Here is a 14,322-nt window from a genome sequence, read left to right on the forward strand (position 1 = left end):
AAAAACAACTTATTATTCCAAGTGTTCTAACGCTATCCTTGTAATTAAAACTGTTAGTAATAAAACAGCAAGTCACTAAAACAGTTACTAATGAAACATTTTATAAACGCAAAAGCCTGTCTGATCTGCACGGCCTTCGATTTGCTTTGAGCTTTTTAGACCATTTTTAGAATGATGGGTTGGTGGAAAAGCATTAAAAATAAAGCTGGAAAGCTAAACAATTATTACAAATATTATAAGAATATATGGAGCTTTCTGTATATTTTTTGTTGCAATTTGTTACAGAATCTTCCAAATTTCTATTACAGAACTTTCCTAGTACACAGTATGGAAAGATTTTGCAATACAGGTATACAAGGTAGGTAGGTATCCAGGTAGGACAATTTGCCGTTCACGTCGCTACAGATCATATATATGCACTTATTTTTGTATATTCGGCACCCGCTTCTTAATTAAGTCCAATAAGGAACATTCTTATAATTATAGAAATTGGAATTAATTTTGAGGATTAGCAGTTCATTCCTAATCAGCCATTAACATCATTTTCTGACAACATAAATAATTGTTTATTTGAACAGAACCAAGGAACTGAAACTCTGCGCTTTACTCAATATATGGATTTTTTTTTTTTTATTGTTACATTTTCTTGTTTTGCAAAGTATATGGAGTACAGGCCAGAAACAGTAAATATTTCTAAATGTATAATTATTTACATTACATATATATAAAAAAATATTTTTACATTCCCTAATTACACATTAATAGTAGGTAACGGATCGTGTTAGTATTTACACGATCCGTTACCTAGCTCGGCTTGAAATACTTTAGTACGCTGTTAGGCAGTTTTGATACGAGAGTCTTTTTACCCTTCGCCACTCTTGATTTCTCTGGTGGTTTCTTGCTCTGCGCTTTCATTTTGGAAGTGTGCTTTTGCTGTTTCCACTCAGATAGGAGTTCTTTCTGTAGCTCCGAAGGTAGCTCTGAAAATACTCCCTGATCAACGCTCTTTGGAAGTAACAGGGATGTCTCTCGGCTGCCCGATTCCGTGCAATCCATTTCTGCTGCTACATCAGAATATGGAGTGTTTATGGTACAACTACCATCAGGCTGATCGTGCGGGTTGGAGGTACTGGTACCCGCGGACTCTCCTGCGATGCTGCTGCTGGATTTGGTATCTTCATACTGAGGGACTTCTACTTGATTGTTTAAGGAAACCCGTGGATGTTCCTTACTCAATGATTTACTTGTAGATGGATCATCTGGCGTTACTTTACTGAAGAAACTGCGTATGCCTTTAGAGGGTGGCACCGTCTGGTTACTCTTATGTGTTTGTGAGACTGCTGGACTTCGGAGAATCTCGTTCCGGATATCCTCAGGTAGCTGGCTAAGCACATCCATGTCAATATCCTCGGGTAGGGAGACTGAACACGTCTTATCGGAAGGGGGGAAATCTTTACCCGGACTGCGATCTGCTTCAGAGAAAGCTGCTGGATTTTTCTTTGGGAACAGAAAGAGGGAGCACAATTAATATTAATAGTGAGAAATGCTTTACAACAACGTAACGTTACATGGGATGTAATAGATGTAATAGTGCAGGGTTACAATGTTTTCACTCTTTAGCGGACCTTTTACTGGGCCGCCGATATGGCTATATCCATTCTACTTATTAAAGTTTGCACTTGTAACTCTTACAACACAATAAGAATATCGCACTAATGTTACAGAGAGTAAGGAGTTACCTTTGTGTGCGGAGGGCTCTTTGCTTGTGTTTTCTGACTTAGGTAGAACCCTATTGAATTTCGGGAAGAGGTAGGAGCCTTCAGGTTGGAGAAGCAGACATTCAGAAGCGTGAGGTGGAAAGGCATCTTTACATTGATCATCTTTTCAAACAGCTTCATTAGTAATTCCATCAGAGGTGCTGCGGGACCATCCAATTCTAGGTAAATAACATATTACTAATCTACTAAAGGAGAAACATGGGTTAAATGACACAAGATTTATATATATAAGAGGTGTAAAGCTGGACATATGTAGCGGGGAAATTTAGTTCAATACAGACAAATGAGAAGTTATGCATTATGGGAAAATATCTCCCTTGGGAAAAGAGGTGCCCAATGCCAGTCAGCAGCTGCTAAGTCCAAGTCAATGGTAAAACATCACCTTAAAAAGGGCTACAAAACTAATAAGGGGACTGGAAGATTTATTATGAAGAGAGGCTATATATTACATCTACGTGCGCTAGAAAAACTGTGTCTTATTATAAGTGATATTGTATAAATATGTGCATTATTACATTATATAAATATGTGCATTATCACCTTGTATAAATATGTGTGGGGCAAACGTAAAGAGCTCTCCAGCGACCTAAACATTAACAGAAATGTACAAAGAACAAGGAGGTCGGACGGGAAGAGCAAAGACGTAATACACAACATAGGAAAGGATTCTTTACAGTGAGGGCAATAAAATTGGGATGCACCGAAATCGAAAATTCAGCATTCACTTTTATTAAACGTAAATAACACACCAAAATTGGACAAAAAAAATCCAATAACAATATATATATATATAACAGCAATAACACTCCTATCATACCCAAATTCCAGTATGTACTGGCTGATTTAGCATGATAGGAGTGTGATTGCTGTTAACAATTATATATATATATATATATATATATATATATATATATATAATTAATATTGTTATTGAATTTTCCTGTCCAATTTTGGTGTGTTACTTACTTTTAATAAAAGTGTGGTTAACGCAACAATATTATATATATATATATATATATATATATATATATATATATATATACTCCTACCATGCCCAGGCAGTCAGTACATGCTAGAACGCTAGAACCTGAGCATGATAGGAGTGTGATTACAAGCTCCCTATGCCATGCTACCCCCCCACTTACACATCTATGCTATAACACACACATTTACTCATTCACAAACATTCATTCACTCATTTATATATTCATTCATTTCCTTAATCACACATACTTGCTCATACACCCTCCCAAACCCCCTTACCTGACCTGCAGATCTCTCACTCGCAGACTTCTGCAGGGGCCCTGCTGCTTCCATCTGTGCGAACAACTTCTCTCACCGGGGTACGAAGCATAAACGTGACGCTGCTGGGTCCCTGCTTCTCCTGGCCAGTACACGAGATGCTGCTCGCACATAGCAAAGCACAGGTAAGCAGCCTGGCCCCTGCAGATGATTTTTTCGGCTGTTTTTTTTTCTTTTTGGTGCATCCCTACAATATAGGTATGGAATTCACTGCCAAGGGTGCTATCAATGTATCAAATACAATAAATGCCTTCAAAAAAGGGCCTGGAATTTGTTTGTTTTTTCAAGAAGCAGAATACTATAAGTGATAGAATAAATATTAACATTTTAGAGCTTCTTCATCCAAGGAGAAATCTAAATGGAATGCAGAATGGAGCTTGTAACTAAGTATCAGATTTCCCTATTTGGATGTTTAACATTCTGTGTCTCAATAAGAGCGGGTACTGAACTAAACTCACTGTCTGTATATATAGGCAGAGCAGGTATTATGGTGGGATTATAATTAATATAAAGAGAAGAGCCCTCACCTGCACCCATGTTCTGGATTATGTGATTTGGAATAGCGCACTGGCGGCTTTCTCGATTGAACCATTTATTGGTCGGGTGGAACTGGCGTATGGTCAGGCGCAGCGTGTGTGGAATTCTTCCATCTTTGGACAATCTAAACAAAGCGAACATTTCACTGATGCGAATACAATGTACAATGACTGAAGTCTGATTCTGCTTAGGGTCCTTATGGAACCTGTACACAAAGAGCCTTATCAAAAATATTGCTATGATTCCCTCAGCCTAACTGAAAATCTTCACGGATGTTTAACCCCTTAAGAACCAGACTATAGTACCAGAGCATTTGTTAGGTTTTTGCTATTTCTTCGACTGTTGTTTTCTCTCTTATTTGGTGAATCCACACAAATTATATTTTTTGTGACAAGCCTTTTTTTTCTATTCATACATATATTCATAAATGTATGACATTTTTTTTTTTAAGAAAACAAATATACAAAAATTGGATTAAAAAAAAATAAACGTGTTCAGTTTTACAGGTATATAAATTATTCACAGCTAGTATAAAAGTTAAAACATACTAAAAATATTTGTTTACTTGCCCTTTTAAAAAAAAAAACACCTTATGTTCATATATAACTCATGTATTTTACGTTTTCTTATTTTTTATGTAATTCTAAATCTAAGTTCCCACTAACCCCAACCACAATTACTACCCAATATGCACTCAAATTACATAACAAAAATGGTAAAAAACATTTTAAAAAGTGTAATTTTTTTTTAAACTGTTTTTTTTACAGGTTAACAGTATCCATGCGTACGACTGGCTGTAGCAGCGATCACATGCGCAGAAGTACAGGGGATCTGCAATAGGATGGAGAATTCAGCTATGTGATTTCTTTCAGCTCCATCGGCCCTCTAGGGACATCTTTTCCCTTTTTGGTATTGAAGGGGTTAATTATATATATTACACACACACACACTCTCATAAAAGAATGCACTGAAAAAGAAAATTTACTGTTCAATGCAGCCTCACCATGAACGCATACTTACGTGTTTACTTTAATATATATTCTTCAACCTGTTTGAAAATAAATACTTCACTTTAGAAGACACTGCAGGTGAAAATGTTAATTTAAAGGGCACATCCATCACATGCATTAAGGTACATGTAATGCCCGAAATGCCCCAAACATTCATTTTACCATAGAGCAAAGTTTAGTGAACACAGCCTCCTAACAGCGCTAAAACACAGATCTTTATAACATGGTTTATATCAGAAATGTGTTTACTCACCGGTTCAGCAGACTGTCAAGGAGCTCTTTAATTTTTGTTTTTACTTCTAATACTGTTGAGCATTTTTTAAAGGAATCTTCGTCACTTAGAGACTGTTGAATACACAAAACAGGGAATCAAATACGGGTGAGAATAATAATAAGATACTGAGTGAAAATGACTATTACTGCAAAATGTGAAAAAAAAAATTCTACCTAATAAATGTTGGTTTTTAAAGATTGGTAAAACATTTTTTTTTTCAATTACTTGAACAATAGGGTGACCTCCGTAGCCATTTTTTTCAACACGCATGCATTTACCATGTCGCTGATCCTTACGTGTAAAGTGCTGCCCCCTGCTGTATGTGGGATGTATAAACCCACAGACAGGAATCTGTTACTCAGTTATACATCCCATATACTGCAGGAAAGTATGGAAAAACATTACCGCTAGTTCTGATTATACTTTATTATTAAACATGGCATTTTTACTGGGAAAATAAGGTTAATTTTACAATGATCTCCAATACAGTAGTAATGCGATTGACATCTCTACATATTTGGCACTAAATAACACATAATTGAAACTACTTTTTCATGTGAGATCTGCTTTTTCTGAAAGTCTAAATTTTAGATGGGTCACTGAATCAAGCCCCTTATGTATAAAATAAAATAAAAAAGCATTAGATATTTTGGAGGCAGCCCTACCAAAAGCTATTAAAATGGTACATGGTTTATAGCAGGGGTCTCCCAACTATTGCCTATTTCTGGCTCGCAGCAACTTGCCCAGGCAGGGCCAGAATGGGCTACCTGTGAAATTTCTGGGTAGGCTGCCTCATCCGAATGTGTGTGGCTGCGGCCATAAAAGAGGTCTGTGCCGATTGAGATACAGATCCGCTGCGCGCCTGCCAGTCAGCGTAGCAGTGAATATAACATCATATCCGGCACTGATGACTGGAGCGGGACTGCACCGCAGGCCTTCAGGCAGGCAGACTGACAGACTCGCCAGGCGACAGGGAGGTATTAACACAAACATAAAAATATGAATTGGGGAAAGGCTGGGGGGGTATGAAGGGCAAATAACGCTGGGTTCAGAGATGGAGGGGGTTATAGAGGATGGAAATTATGGGGGAGGAATATGATGATGAGGTATGAATATGGTAGTTGGCGGGCATGGCATATGAATTATGATGTGAGTTGTTGTTAAAATGGTTAAGGGCAGCGCTACACTTACACACTCGCACACACACAGCTACCCCAACACCATACACTTGCACACACATACATGCAGACCCTCTCTAAACACTATACACATACATTTTTTTTTAAATTAAAATTGTGTATCTTTTTAGGATATTAAAATAGAATGTTACATGCATTTATGTTAATCTGTATGCTTCTGAGTTGATCTACACCTGCAATGCGGGGTTTGGAACGTGATATTCAGTTGATCTGTTTCCATGTTGTTCTCATTTGATCTATACACAGAAAATGCAGGCTTTGTACGTGTTATTCAGTTGATCTCTATATTTCATTTTAAGAACAGCATCCTTTCTTTGTAATCATCACATTTCTCTTGTTCTGAATCATATCGCACTGATTAGCCCCAAAACATCCAAATAAAACATATTCATTCATTTTTAAAACTGTTTTTTTTTCTTTGGCCTGCAAAAATGTGTAAAAAATACAATGTGGCCTCTTACTGGAAACTTCGTTTGGAGACCCCTGGCTTACAGGATAAAAATTAGCAAGAAAAATACAAAATAATCTTTGTACAGATTCCTTGTACAGAGCAAGGAAGAGAATGAGTGAATTATAGGAATGTGTAAGCACATAATGGGGCTAATAACATATTTCAAAGAAGGTAAACCTGCTAGGACAAGAGGTCATAGTTAAAAAGAGGCATAGATGTAATGTAAGAAAACATTGCTTTGCTGAGTAGGTGGTGGACAAACATACCGGCCTTCCAGCAGAAGTGGTAGCGGAGTAGCCGTATGGGACTGCACCTAAGATAAGGACATGTGCCGAGTAACATATGAGGTTTTATAGCAAAAAGAAAATAGATGGCCTTGTCTGTAATTAAATCAGTTACTACTTGGTCAAGCGTTTGAATAAGCCTCTGATACCTGGGGAGGTCCAGATGGTGTAACTGGTGAATTGTCTTCTCCTCTGCTGAGCATCTGCATCCGGAGCGCAGCTGACCTTCCAAACTCCTTCTCCAGCATCGACAAGGGACAGCTTTGCAAGTCTCTGATGTGGCTAAGGTTCAGAGATTCAAGACGCTGAGAGGTTTTGTAGCCAATACCTAAAGTATATAAATCATCAGTAAAGTGTAAATATAACCTCTTTAATTTCCTAACACTAACAAATAAATACATATCAATCAATATATATATATATATATATATATATATATATATATATATATATATATATATATATATATATATAGGATCCTGGAGTATGCTCTATCCACTATCCACTGTATGAAACACTTTACAGAAAGAAATGAGTAAAGGTCCCAGGTTCTGTGAAAACAGGGTTCAGAATAAAAATAAAATTGGCAAAATGTGTACTTTGTTCCTCAAATATTTGCTTGTAGCTGCTCCTCTCTGGCAGAACTCTGAAGCCACCCAACAATGTAAGAATTGTGAATTTCCTTAGATAAATACAGGTGGATCAGTAAGGTCTTAATTTATGCTAATTAAGGAGAAGATTCATACCTGTTTTTGTTTAGTTATTTATGGTGGGGGGTGTTATTAATGTTCCCCAAAAACTCTGCATTAAGCAGTCCAAGGCTTCTCTAGTAGCACTTAAAGTGCACACTTATGAAAAGTAGACGGAAAAAAACATATCGCACATGGTATTAAAATCATATAAAATGGGAGACTGTGGACCAGGGACTGAGCTTTTCTAGACCCCAAAAGCCCGCGGGTTGGCAAAAAAAGGACTCAAGTGTGAGTTACAAGGCTTGCGGAAATCATTAATAGCTATGGGGTACTTAGAAAAATGTCCAGCACAAACCCCCTGCCATAGCCTTCCCGACAATCGCTGCATTAATGTCTAAGCCCTAATGCCAATGCATTTTTTTTAAAATAATATAAGGGCTTTCCCTTAATAAAGATGTTCTTCTGCATTTCTCTACCCCCTGTAAGAGGAAGGACGTTTGGAGGCTGGTCTAATCGCTTACCTGGGACTTTCTTCACATGATTAAGACCATTAATAAGATGACTGCTGTTTTCTGGGAACAGGACTGTTTGCTGGTTTGGTTTAAACGTTCCAGAAACCAACTTGGATAACAGCTTATTGGATGCAATTCCCGCGCATGAGGTGACACCCAGCCTATTACACAAAGCTGCTCTGATTTCAGCCGCAATCTGAGATCCAACCGCGATCCGCATGTGAGCCCCGTCTTCCGGGTTAAAAGCTGTGCAAACGGAAAGTAGTTATTAGTGGCAGAGCTCAGTAAAATACGCAATGTGAGTTTCTAAGGTTGGATACGTAAGGCTGCGACCGAGTGATTTTGTTCATTGTGGTAAAGATGGCTAGTTTGTTGGATAGATCAAGGCAAGCTTGCAATAAAGTAATCACAAATCACTTATCTAAACAGCTTATTACATTCAATTTTATTTATAATGCCGTTTGCCAAAACTCAATCTCTCCAAAACCAAACTTCTCGTCTTCCCTCCCTCCAACGCTAAGATTTGCTCATCAGCTTAATGCTTGCTGCCTTTGTGTCAACCTTAACTCTGACTTCTAGCTCACCCCCGCATTGAGTTTGTCTGCCACCAAGGCTCTTATCCATGCCCTCATTACCTCCTACATTGACTATTGTAATCCTTTCTTGGTGACCTACAACATTTTAGGATAAATTATAGTGTCTTTTACAGGTTATCTCTATATATTATAGACAATTTGATTTACTTCATTATAGAACTATAAAAAGTTTTTTATAAATAAAAAGCCATTGGAATGATCAGTATGATTTTGAACAATCCTAGAACACTAGAGACCAAAGGAAATCAGATACATATGCCTGATTTATCTGCAATGCTGTAGAACACAGCAGAAAGTAACAAACAATAAAAAAAAATACTATATAACGGCTTACTTTGGTCATTGTACACATGACCACACACAGAGACCTCTAGATTGCTTTCCTTCCGAGGCTCCTGCTGTAATTTCTTATCAACCAGATCGGTGACATCGATGAAGTTTTCATCAAATCCAAGCCTTTCCACCTTTGGACTGAATTCTTCCAACAATTCTGAAACAAAGAAAAACTTATCAACAAGAGCAACCAACCAAAACCCTACTGACACCAGTAGAGATGAATTATTGCTTTATTCCTTCAACATCTTGACTCACTAAAACCAAGGAGATCGATGCATTTCCAAGGACAAAAAACAAAAAAAAGGTTTCTTAAAGGAACCCTTCAGCCAATATATATGCACTTTTAAATTTCCCCTTTCCTCACCGCTCAGCTAATAGCCCTGCAGGAGATGCGTTCGGCCGAATACATCAGGCTGCACGATATACTCACCTTCAGCTCTGGCTCTGCAAAAGCTTTGAGCGGTGTAATGTTAGGAACCAGGTGCGCATGCGTGGAAAGTGCTGCCATTGATTTCGATGGGAGGACTTCCCTGTCACTAACTCCTTGCTTCAAGCAGCCAATCAGAGGCAAGAAATGTGAGATCATGGAGTAGAGCAGCAGCTGCAGCAGCAGGGCAGCATCTTCTACAATAGGTAATTACTGTGCTTTTATTATATTTTTGTTTTGGAATATATTAAAGTACTCACAGAGGGTTAGGGTCACTCACAGTGTATTTCAAAGTGCACTTTACCTACTAATCACTCATTGAGGTTTATTCACAAAAAGAACAGTCATGAGAGTTTGCAGGAGAATTATGTTTGATCTTAATTCATTTGAAAAGTTATTTTCATAACTATCCTTTGATTTAAATCACATCTAACTAATATAGAAAACAATTTTAAAAATGGCCACCGTGGGAAATTTGCACAAATCATTAAATGCCTTTTTTCTAGGTACAATAACTCAAAATGTTAATTTCCCTTCCAGAATATTAACAAGTACCCGTAATTCTGTAAGACATTTCTCGGTAGGGAGTCAGATCCTCTCCACTAACCAGTACTAGGTCTGGACACTTCTCTTTGGCGTCTTTAATCAACATCAGTTTTGTTACGCCCATCCTTCTGGCTTCATAATTACAAGTCACCACGATAAATTTCTGCTGAACACCTAAAAAATAAAGGGGAAAAAAACAAGATATTACACATTAAAAGTGATTCATTTCTTTACAAAAGGCTTCTGAGAGGAATATCAATTTATTTCATGTTTCGTAAAAAGTACAAGAGTTGATAGGAAGTTCAGGAAACTGTTAGGTGAGCAAAACGTTTTATAGACAAGAGGTTAAAGCAGGTTTTAAAAAAAAATTTACAAAAGGAAAAAAATGGGAAATGTGTGGACCTAAAAAAATGATTTGGGTCCAAGGCTAAAGATGACCATGGTCAACTAAACTAGTACCGGATCGAGGGAAAAAATTCCATCCAACGGTGTCTTTATGGACTTTGGTTTGTGCACCTTTGGGATGAACCGGAATGGAGCCGGGCGTCTCGTCCAACATCAGTGCCTGACCTCACAAATCCTCTACTGGTTGAATGGGAAAAAATTCCCACAGAAACTCCCCAAAATCTTGTAGAAAGGTTTCCCAGAAGAGCGGAAGCTGTTATAGCTGCAAAGGGGGCCAATTACATGTTAATGTCTATGTATTTAGAATGTGATGTCATCAAAGGCCCTGTTGGTGTAATGGCCAGGTGTCCTAATATTTTGTCCTTTGTTGGCTTGGGAGGGAGAAGCCCGCCAGCAACGGCAGTACTTCTGCTCGCTTGAGGTCCTCACATGTGCCAAAAATGACATCACATCCCTGCACTCAGACTCGGTCAGCGTGGCCTGCTGGCCCATCGTTAGTTAACCCAGCGCTGCCCATGTTCAGCAAAGCCCTAGGTGCCCGGAAGACATTTCTTGTCTCCCTGACAACCTTGACGCATGGGGTTTGTCAAGCCCCATCCTAAGGCGTTCCTATTTTTTCAGCCGAACTGCTATGACGTTCATAGGTAAAATGCATAATAAATGAACTTATTCCACCCCTACTCTATAATAATAATAATACAAAAAGTAGAAAGGTCTAAACAAACGATCACGTTACCGAGAGGTATATCCTTCAGCTCCGGGTTGCGAATCATCTCGACCTGGGCGTAGAAGCAGTCCATGTCTATGTGTATGATAACTCGGTTCTCAGCGGAACACGATGTCCCCGAATTTCTTGAAACTAAATGAAAATCCGTTCCGTTATTAACACAATTTATAAAACAGTTATCTTTTCTACGTATAAAGCGCCCCGGCCTGAATATCCTTTCTTTTGACCCTACAAAACAAGCGACTTTGTCTGAGTTTTTATTTTATTCAGTAAAGCGGGGTTCGTTTTTATTAATTCACTATTTATTCTGTCCCCGGTGTGTTTCTCCCAGGTCTAAGCTGCCCTGCATGATGTATACCAGAAAATCTCAGATTCACTAATGCACTATACAGGGTGCTTGGCCCTTCACCATGCACAGTAAACACACTCAGCTTGGCCGGCATCCAGAAAGATGGACATAAAATAACCAAATTTCCAAAGGCAGCCCCATTTACCTAATGAATTGTTTTGACAATTTGCATTCGTGACACCGTATTAAATATACACTAGCCGGGGTGAATTTTTGGTGCAGGTAAATTTTCACACAGATCAGAATTGTTTTTAAATATTTCAGAAAGCCGTCTTTTTAAGAATATTTCTTTTTTTAATTTTATTTTCCTGAAACTTTCATTAGAATTGGTTCGCATTCTGTCAGTAAGTGACGCGCCGGGTACCGGAGGCCTCCGCCTGGCGATGATGAAGGGAGGCAATGACAAACTCCACAAAAAAACATCACGTGACTGCACTGGCCATTACTACAGAGAAGCTGCCATGTGAACGCATCGATCGCTCCAAACCCCTAAAGCTTTATTAAACTTACTCATTATTAACAATCAGGGGAGTCAGTTACTGTGTATATAGGCCAACCCCGTGCAGCCTTGGGTACCCTGAATGACACAGGGAGGGGGTATCTATGCATAAATGTCCCTAGGCAGTGTATCTACACTATGCACTCTTAATACCCCAGCGAGAAGGCATTTACACCGAGCAGCAGGGTGTCCGCTTGGGGCGTCAGGGGCCACATCTCGGGCCAGCCAGTCAGTGTCTTCTTCCTCATCCTCTATATCCCGCGGCGAGTCCATAGCAGCCCGCGATACACAGCCCGTCACACACAGCGAGGCGGAACAGGGGAGTCAGTCCGGGAGCGGGAGGCGGGGAGCAGGGGGCGTGCCTTCTGAGTGACAGCTGGTAGCAGGGGCAGAGTTTCCGAAGGAAAACTTTGACAGAGGCGTGACTTCTGAAAGACAGGGGGCGGAGTTGTGAGCAGCATGACTGGCGGCAATAGGGGAAGTGGTGCGTACACCCTGACAGCTGAGCACAGAAAGAGTACTGCGCACTGTGATGGGCGGATGCAGAGGCGGGGCTCCGAGGCGTTTAGCGACAGTCGACTGGGGCACCCTGACAAGCCAGGGTCAGGGGGCGTGGCTCTAGGCACTGTTGGAAAAGAGCGGGAAGCGCGTTAACCACCGGCTTGTGTGTAGAGATAGTTGGTGTTAGCAGTGGGGGTTGGAACTTGATTAGCACTTTCAATTTGTATAGTGCCTCCCAGAATGCTCAGCCTGTGTTAGACTGAGTATACAGGCAGGTGTGATTCTCAGCACCAAAACTGTAAGAGGGTGTTTGCCTCAGCAGAAATAATTAACTTATGGCGGAGGGCCTGCTGAGGCATTGTAGTTGGGGCTGGACTTCACTGGTGCCTAAAACAAGAAGAGCAGCCAGAAACGCTGCTTTCTCATTTCTCATACTTTTTAATATGGCTTTTGGGGTTATATCCCCCCGACACACAGACATAATGCAATAGTATGATGTAATAGTATTTCGGCTGTATAGTCAGGCGGTAATTTACACAATCTTAAATCTCTCAGCCATTGGCTGATTTTCTTAAGAGGGACCACAAATGTCTCCAACATTCAGGAGCTGTGTGCAGGCTGCGTGCGATTAACCCCTTGACTGCTAACGACGGCATGGTGCCGTCGCTAGCAGTCCCAGTCAGGTGCTAACGACGGCACCATGCCGTCGCTAGCACTCTCCTACCTTGATGGGGGTCTGTGGACCCCCATCACCACCTACCCCGGCGATCTGCCCCTCATTTTGAAGGGCATCGCTGGGACCACCCGATCCGGCCGGTGACGTCGCGCGTAATGACGCGATGACGTCACCGCGCAACTTTATTGAAAACTGACAATTGTCAGTTTTCACGGTATGGGGGCATGCTGCTTAGATGCCTGTATCTCAGGCATCTGAGTAGCTACAGACCCCCAACATATACCGTTGGAAAGGTAATCGCCTCACCTTTCCAACGGTATAATGCTTGTAAAAAAAGAATAAAAATTATTATGTTAAAAAAATAAAAATGTACAAAAAAGTAAAAAAAATGATTTGGGGGTCTCTAAAGGCAGATAAATAAAGATCAAAATTGCCTAGAGACCCCCAAATTAAATTATCTAAACATAAACTGGTTTAACTTTAAAAAAAAAAAAAAAAGTTTAAGTATTCTAGCTAAATGATCACTGTGGTAGCCAATGTTACCACAGCGATCATATAGCTATAAAAAGTCACATTCCCTTTTTAAAAATGGGCGATACTAAATTTTAAAGTGATCATGGGGTTAAATTTAGCCAAAGGTAGCCAAAATTAGCCAAAAGTAGCCAAAATTAGCCAAATTTAGCCAATTTACGCCTGTAGTACGTAAGTTAACCATGTCATCCCTGGAGCCCCTTGCATTTTTACTGCAAAACTTATTTTTGCTGTAAAAGTGATTTTTTTCTCCCTCCCCATCTCTTTGGGATTGTAAGGGGAAAGAATGGTGCGTGCTTCTGCGAGTGAATGTATGGAAAGTATGGTGTGTGCTTCTGCGAGTGAATGGAGATATGAAAAGCGTGTGAATGGTCAGTAATTAGGGTTGAAGCCTTGACGTGGCATTACTGCTCACGTAAGAAGTTAAATTATGGCACAAAAAGTACATATTTTCAAAAACTACACCCCTCGGCGCATCAAATGAGGGGCTGCGTGTGTTTCTAGGACAAACCTGGAGTGCGCAAGACACAAATGAACATGTCGCTATGGTTAGAAAAAACATATTTTCTAGCCAAAGCGACATATTCCATCATTATCTGTGAACTTAACTTTTGTCCTAGAAATACATGTAACCCCTCATTTGAAGCTCCAAGGGGTGTAGTTTCTTGAAATGTGTACTTTATGTACCCT

General features: G+C 39.7%; 1 protein-coding gene across 1 annotated transcript; it reads right to left on the reverse strand.

The window, feature by feature from the left end:
* Positions 1–671: 671 nt before the first annotated feature.
* Positions 672–12,222, reverse strand: POLI (DNA polymerase iota). The gene is given in 10 exon segments (XM_053448216.1): positions 672–1,487; positions 1,712–1,936; positions 3,608–3,741; positions 4,881–4,972; positions 6,985–7,163; positions 8,049–8,285; positions 8,970–9,125; positions 9,954–10,118; positions 11,086–11,208; positions 12,098–12,222. Coding segments are annotated over 10 exon segments (2,094 nt in total). The 5' UTR covers positions 12,198–12,222; the 3' UTR covers positions 672–804.
* Positions 12,223–14,322: the final 2,100 nt, after the last annotated feature.

This window comes from Spea bombifrons, chromosome 1 (genome assembly GCF_027358695.1).
Source record: "Spea bombifrons isolate aSpeBom1 chromosome 1, aSpeBom1.2.pri, whole genome shotgun sequence".
Lineage (NCBI taxonomy): Eukaryota > Metazoa > Chordata > Amphibia > Anura > Pelobatidae > Spea > Spea bombifrons.